Below are 7,105 nucleotides of genomic sequence, written 5' to 3' on the forward strand. Positions count from 1 at the left end.
CCAACTGCCCTGGCACCACCAACTCTGGCGCGAGATCTCGCTTTGGCCTCCTGAACTCTCTGGTAAGACTCCCTAGAATTCTTCTTCGCCATTTCTACAAGAACAATTAGGTAGTCAAAGTCAGTAAAACAAGTCGAAAAAAATAGTCGTGCAAATATCAAGTCGGAAACTACGATAAAGCAAAGAGAAACTACCTAGTTGAGCCTGGATAAAGGTCGGGGACCCCTGGAGAAACTTTCTTGTATCCAGGTAGGGGCTCTCCCCCATACTTCTCGGAGAAACCCCACAACGGCCGCCTCCACCTCATCCAAATCATCCAGACCGTATTTTTCACAAGGAGAGGCCTCTAACCAATACAGGGAAAAGCGAGGAGAAGAATTTTCATTCAGGAAAAAGGGGTGGTGACCCTCTATAGATTGAACTTTGAAAAAGAAATTTTTGAAGTCATGGAAGGAGTCATCAAAAAGGGTAAAAACTCTCCGACCTTGTATGGCTCGGAAAGACACCCACTGCTGCTTGTTATTTTGCCAACTGAAGGGCTTGGTCATATGAAAGAGATGAAAGAAAATCTTTAAAGAAGTCGGAAAGTCCAAAACATGGCTGATAAATTGGTAAATTTTCAAAAAACCCCAAGAATTGGGGTGGAGTTGGGTAGGAGCAACACGACAGTGACCTAAAACATCCATCTCAAAGCCAGAAAAAGGGAGAAAAACGCTTAGGCGGGTAATCATACTCTCATACATATAGAAAAAATGAGGGACTGCCTCAGAAGCCCTCCCAAAGCAAACCCGGTCGTCCGAACCCGGGGCAATCAGTTCATATTTTGGCTCGTCCTCATCAGAGGTACAAAGCCTATGATGAGTGCGGAGGTTGGTGATGAAGTCAGTGTCAACAAGGGGTCCTTTCCCCAAAACCATAACATCCACCCCATTTAGCAAGAGTTTCAACAGAAGACATTTTGTTTTTCTAGAAAAACCTAAAAAAAAAAAGAAAAAAAGGATAAAAAATAGGGTCTCTAAAGGGGCATGGGGTTAGATCCTTGACAAAACAGAATCACTAAAGTCTATGACCAATGCTCCTCTCAAATAAAAAACATGCAAACAAAAGCAGTCATAGAAGAGAAGAAGAAGAAAGAAAACTGACCTTTACTTTTGAAGGGTCGAAGGTGCTGCAGCAGTTGATCAAGGAAAAAGGAAGCTTTCTTTTCGAAACAGAATGTGTAAGTAGGAAAGTTTTCAGAAACAAAACAAGGAAAGAGAGGGAAAAGTATTTATAAGCACGTCAGGGGCATAAAGGTAAAACAACGCAACCACTTAAGAAGTTGAACCGTTACCAAGGTAACCGCCCCCGCGTATGAGTGCTCAAACCTCTAAGAGACGCGACGTTTGATTTGACGCGACTGTTGAAAGCTTTCAAAAACACGTCGGTTCTGAAAAATCACGTCGGTCCCCTCTCAGGTCGACTACGGTCCTGAGTTATAATACTCGATCCCAACTCTTAAAAGAAATTGGGCTCGAGTAGGGGCACTGTTCATACCATGGCCCAATGCTAAGACCCAGGTCCAAACGACAGATCCAACCCACAAGGTAGGGCACCGCAGTACACCGACCTTCTCTTGAGAAGTCGGTGCTCCCCATGACTTTGATCCAACGAAGTCGGAAGCAGAGATTAGCTGGCAGATAATAACTGTCCCTAAAATCTCTCAATCCACTTCCAGATACCATATCGTAACCTCCCTAAGATAAAGGGACGGTTATCCACCCTAAAAGGTGGAACTACTCCAACAGTGGTTATTGGCTCACCACTATAAATACACTGACACCCCTCAAGTATCTCTAAGTCCCAATACTCTCTAAACCTGCTTACACCCTTGCTGACTTAGACATCGGAGTGTCTTTGCAGGTACCTCCCCCCATTCTCTCACACGTACAAGTTGGACGGAGGTCCTAAAGGTGCGAACCCGCTCGAAGGCTTCCTTCCCCAGACGATTGGGCCAACCCAACGAGTGTAACCCATTAATTTTCGGTTACCCAACGTAACATAAGCCTATGTTATTTTTTATTGTGTTATGCAAATTTTGAATATTTTATCAATTGAAAGTGTTATTATTAGTTGATAAATTATCAATATGTGTATAATAAATTGAGTAAAGATGCAAGAGTAATGAAAATTAGATGAATATGAAATTTGTGATAGATATAATCGAAAATTGGCTTAAATGGACAAAATTACAGAATTTTTTTTGTGTGTTTTTAAGAAAAAAAATTGTGATTTTTTTAAAAAGTAAAAATAATTTTATATTTAAATATTTTGTGCAAAAATATTTTATTCTTTGTTTGATACGATAATATAAAAAAAATTTTTATTTATTTATAATATTAAAATTAAAATATTTTTTTAAGTCATTGTTTAAAAGTTATAAATTTTAATTTAAAAAATATTTTTAAAGTTTTTTAATTTTTATTGTTAAAATTTTATTAAATATATTAAAAAATTATTAAAAGATATTTTTATTTAACAATTTAATTTCAACCAAATAAATTTTGGCTCACCATTTTATTGTAAGCCAACTACAGGGCACATGACATAAATCATAAGCTAGTCCACATCATCACACCGTAGTGAATATTATGGACTTTTTTCATATCTATGAACTTGACAATGAAAAAACAGGTTAACGGTCCACCATGCACCCATTTATCTCATTTTCACAACATTCCTCTCTCCCATAATCTCATTTCTTTATATATTTTATATTATATCTTAATGATTCACAGGCATGACGGATTAGACTTCCAATATAGTACAATGCCTCACCTGAAATGCTTCCTAAAATATTAATGTTACATAACACGTTACATCAATATTTAATCTACTATATTAACACTTACTGAAATAAACTGAAAATATAAACTAAAACAAAAACTTTTTAAATTTTACTTCACCAAAAGTTAAAAGAAAATTTTTACAAGAACCATAACCAAGAGAGGGTATTGTTTAGAGGCTAAAATCTTATCTTATAAGACATTTATCTTCAATTAATACATATTAATTAAATGTAAGAAATACATATTAATTAAATGTAAGAAAAAAAATTGCATTCCATTTCCATTTAAATTCCGATTCGAACTCATCTAACTTAACCCTTGATATCTCCTACCTCGGTGTGTCAAAAAATTAATTATTATGAATTTGAGTTTTATTTAATAGTTTATCGAAAAATAAATTATTATATGTACTAACTAAGTGTTATTTGAATCTTTAACAATTTTTTAAAGTTTAAACGAGTGAATAAACTCGACCAACTTAATTTGATGTATTTTTTTTATTACTCATTGTATTTTTTAGTCCAAGAGACTAAAAAATAATTTATAGCAAATCTAAATCTCATCTAACGGCTCACACTTATTTAGTTGGGATAAGTGGGATAATCATTCTACTAACTCAAGAATTGTTTTTTTTGGGTTTTTTTTCTTGTCCACGGTATCCCCCAATCGTATAGGTTAAGAACTAATTCGTCGCAGATCTGAGCTCCATTTAAGGGTTTGTCAATGGCCAATGAGTTGCTACATGCACAAGGTGGGATTTGAATCTCCGACACTTGCTTAAGCAGATGAATGAGCTGACCACTCGACCAACCCAGTTGATTTTTTTTTTTTTTGGTTCCTATCAAACAACATCTGTATCTTTTGTTTTTGGACGAGCTCTAATTTGATTGGTTGGGGCTCTCATTCGAACCCAAAAACAAAAAAGATAGGACAGACATTGAGGAGGAGAAGTGATTGGGCCCAATAAAGACGATGTTGTGGGCCATTGAAATGAGACGACATACGCAGAACGTGGGTTTGGAAAAAACCGTAAACCATGTTTCTTTTGGTTTCTAGGTTGTTGGTTTTGCTAAGTGTCGTGATTCCAACGGCAGTCCACAGAGACGAAACCGTGAAGAGAAAAAACCGACGTAGTCCATGTTTTCGAGATTTGCGTGCGCCCCTCTTCTTTTCTACTACTTTCTTAGTCATTAGTCATCACTTTTTTGACCCAACAAAATCATATCTCATTTCATTATAAAAACCCTAAAACCCTCACCCTTTTTTCTCTGCTTCTCTTTTATTCCTTCTCAGTCTGTTGTCATCGTTCACAACCTAACCCTCTCTCTATCTCTCTTTCCGTTCTCCGATCTAATCAATCATGTCGAACTTCAAGAGCAAGTACCATGGTATCTCCTTTCCTGCATACCCTTCGACTACTTCCCTTAAGAGTTTTTTTCTTTCTTTTTTAAGGTTAATTTTGATGGGATGGATTTTTTGTTTTCGTGTCTGGTTTGATTCGATCTGGTGTTATATGTGTTGTATGGATCTTTTTGTTGTCTATGATGAATCTGATTTTTCCTTTTTTATTTTTTATTTTGTAATTTGATGATGCTTTGGTGGTTCCACTTTTTGCGTTCGGTACTTTTTGTTTATTTTCTTGTTTTGTTTTGTTTCTCCGTGCAATTCGCGTACTTTTCTGTGCAAATCGGTGGGTTTTGGTCGCTGATTGTGTGAAAAAAATTCAGATCTGACTATGTGTGAAACAAAATCCCTTTGATTTAAATTAGATGCTTTCACTTTCAAGGTTTTTTGGTTAACCAAACTAGCATGATTTGAATAAGAAGCGCAACTTTCCCTTTGTTGTAGATTGAATGAGAACTTTGCATCTAACATAACAAAGACATGTAATTGTTCGGATCTATATGTGATCTGTCACTCATACTTAAGGATTGTGAAGAAGGGTTTTTTAATTGTTTGGTAATAAATTGATTTATTAATTTAATTTAATTTAATTAATTAATGAGTGAGGAGTTTGCAGATGAGTTGATTGCCAATGCTGCATACATTGGCACCCCCGGAAAGGGAATTCTTGCTGCTGATGAGTCAACTGGAACAATTGGCAAGCGTCTATCCAGCATCAATGTCGAAAACGTCGAAACTAACAGGCGGGCTCTCAGGGAGCTCCTCTTCACCACTCCTGGAGCTCTTCAGTATCTCAGTGGAGTTATCCTTTTTGAGGAAACCCTCTACCAGAGCACTGCTGCAGGTACTTACGCACTCTCAACAATCTTTGTCTTTCTATAAGCATTCTATCAGTGGTGTTAAGCATTCATTGTTTTCCTTTTCATCTGATTGTTCTCTCTTACATGCACTCTTGTTATGTAAGGTTTATCTTATTGATTTTTGCTTTGACGAGATGTGTTCTGTTTGAAATTTTCAGCGAGTTACTTTAGTTATTTTCATTTTGGTGGGGTTCTTCTACATTGCATATACTTGTGCTCTCCTACATGATCATAAATTCTCTCTCTATTTTTTTTAAAAGAATTTGGTTAACGAAATATTCTCTCTCAAATTTAATTGCCTTGGTTAATGAAATATTTTGTTCTCCGTTGCATCTGTTTGTATTGTTTTATTTGAATTGGCATTTCTATAACAGTTTTTTTTCTCTCTCTCAAGACTGACATGACGAATGGGATTCTTTCAGGCAAGCCTTTTGTTGAGGTCTTGAAGGAAGGTGGTGTGCTTCCAGGTATCAAGGTTGATAAGGGTACCGTCGAGCTTGCCGGAACCAATGGAGAAACCACAACTCAGGGTCTTGATGGCCTTGGTCAGCGTTGCGCCAAGTACTACGAAGCTGGTGCACGTTTTGCCAAATGGCGTGCTGTGCTCAAGATTGGCCCCACCGAGCCATCCGAACTTGCCATCCACGAGAATGCATATGGATTGGCCAGATATGCCGCCATTTGCCAGGAGAATGGTCTTGTTCCCATTGTTGAGCCTGAGATCCTCGTTGATGGACCCCATGATATCCACAAGTGTGCCGCAGTAACAGAGCGAGTGCTTGCAGCATGCTACAAGGCACTGAATGACCACCATGTCTTGCTCGAGGGAACACTCTTGAAACCAAACATGGTTACCCCCGGATCTGACTCTGCAAAGGTTGCCCCCGAGGTTGTTGCCGAGCACACTGTGAGAGCTCTTCAGCGAACTGTCCCGTCTGCTGTCCCTGCCGTGGTTTTCCTCTCTGGTGGACAGAGTGAGGAGGAGGCAACCCTCAACCTCAATGCCATAAACCAAGTCAAGGGTAAGAAGCCGTGGTCCCTTTCCTTCTCTTTCGGAAGGGCACTTCAACAGAGCACTCTTAAGGCTTGGAGTGGAAAAGAGGAGAATGTGAAGAAGGCTCAAGAAGCATTCCTCACAAGGGCAAAGGCCAATTCTGAAGCAACTCTCGGAACATACAAGGGTAGTGCAAACCTTGGTGAGGGTGCCTCAGAGAGCCTTCATGTTAAGGACTACAAGTACTGAGCAAGGTTTCTGTGCGTTACTATTTACATCCCTGGAGGATAGGAATTGGGGTATTTGGGGGTACAAGTCAAGTTTTCTGTTGAGGGTTTCGAGCGAGTGTTTTTATGGTTGGACTTGTGACAAAAAAAAATAATTGCCTTTGAGCTTTTTCGCTATTTTGGTTTTGCAAGTGTTGCTATGCTCATTTCAGTGTATGTAAAACTGTACTGAGACTGAGAATTTGGTTTTCAAGACACTTATGTGTGCCCCTATGAATTTTATTTTTCCAACTGAATGTAAGTCTCATGGGGATTCTACAGACTTCAGTCAATAACTGTCTTTTCAATATTTGATAAACTAAAATGTTTTAATTTGAGTAGAAGTTAAATTTCAGTTAAATGCCCATTTGCTGTCACAATTCTTTAGATGTCTGCGATGAGTTCTTAAATTGTGGATACATAACTTTCAGATTGACCTGGAGGGGTGACAATGTTTGAGGAACGTTTGATTTTATCTCCATATTCTATGTTCTGTTTCGTCTCAATTTTATTTGTTTTATCCTTTAATATTTTATTTGATTCCATTTTTAAGTAATAAAAAGTTATTTGTTTTTATCCCTTTTATCTTTTTCACCATCTCTTCCAACCTTTACCACCAAATTAAACCCCTTTTTCTCTCCACCACAAACAACAACCATTGCTTATGCCATCCCACCACTTAGGTTTCTCCTCCTCCTCTTTTATGACAACCCACCGCTACCATCAATCCATCATTATTGCGCAATAACTACG

General features: G+C 37.9%; 1 protein-coding gene across 1 annotated transcript; it reads left to right on the top strand.

The window, feature by feature from the left end:
* Positions 1 to 3,968: 3,968 nt before the first annotated feature.
* Positions 3,969 to 6,609, top strand: LOC130940611 (fructose-bisphosphate aldolase, cytoplasmic isozyme). The gene is made up of 3 exons (XM_057868810.1): positions 3,969 to 4,216; positions 4,849 to 5,076; positions 5,515 to 6,609. The coding sequence occupies exons 1-3, from the start codon at positions 4,189 to 4,191 to the stop codon at positions 6,333 to 6,335; spliced, it is 1,077 nt and encodes a 358-aa protein (XP_057724793.1). The 5' UTR covers positions 3,969 to 4,188; the 3' UTR covers positions 6,336 to 6,609.
* The last annotated feature ends 496 nt before the right edge of the window (positions 6,610 to 7,105 follow it).

Source organism: Arachis stenosperma, chromosome 7, assembly GCF_014773155.1.
Source record: "Arachis stenosperma cultivar V10309 chromosome 7, arast.V10309.gnm1.PFL2, whole genome shotgun sequence".
Classification (NCBI taxonomy): Eukaryota; Viridiplantae; Streptophyta; class Magnoliopsida; order Fabales; family Fabaceae; genus Arachis; species Arachis stenosperma.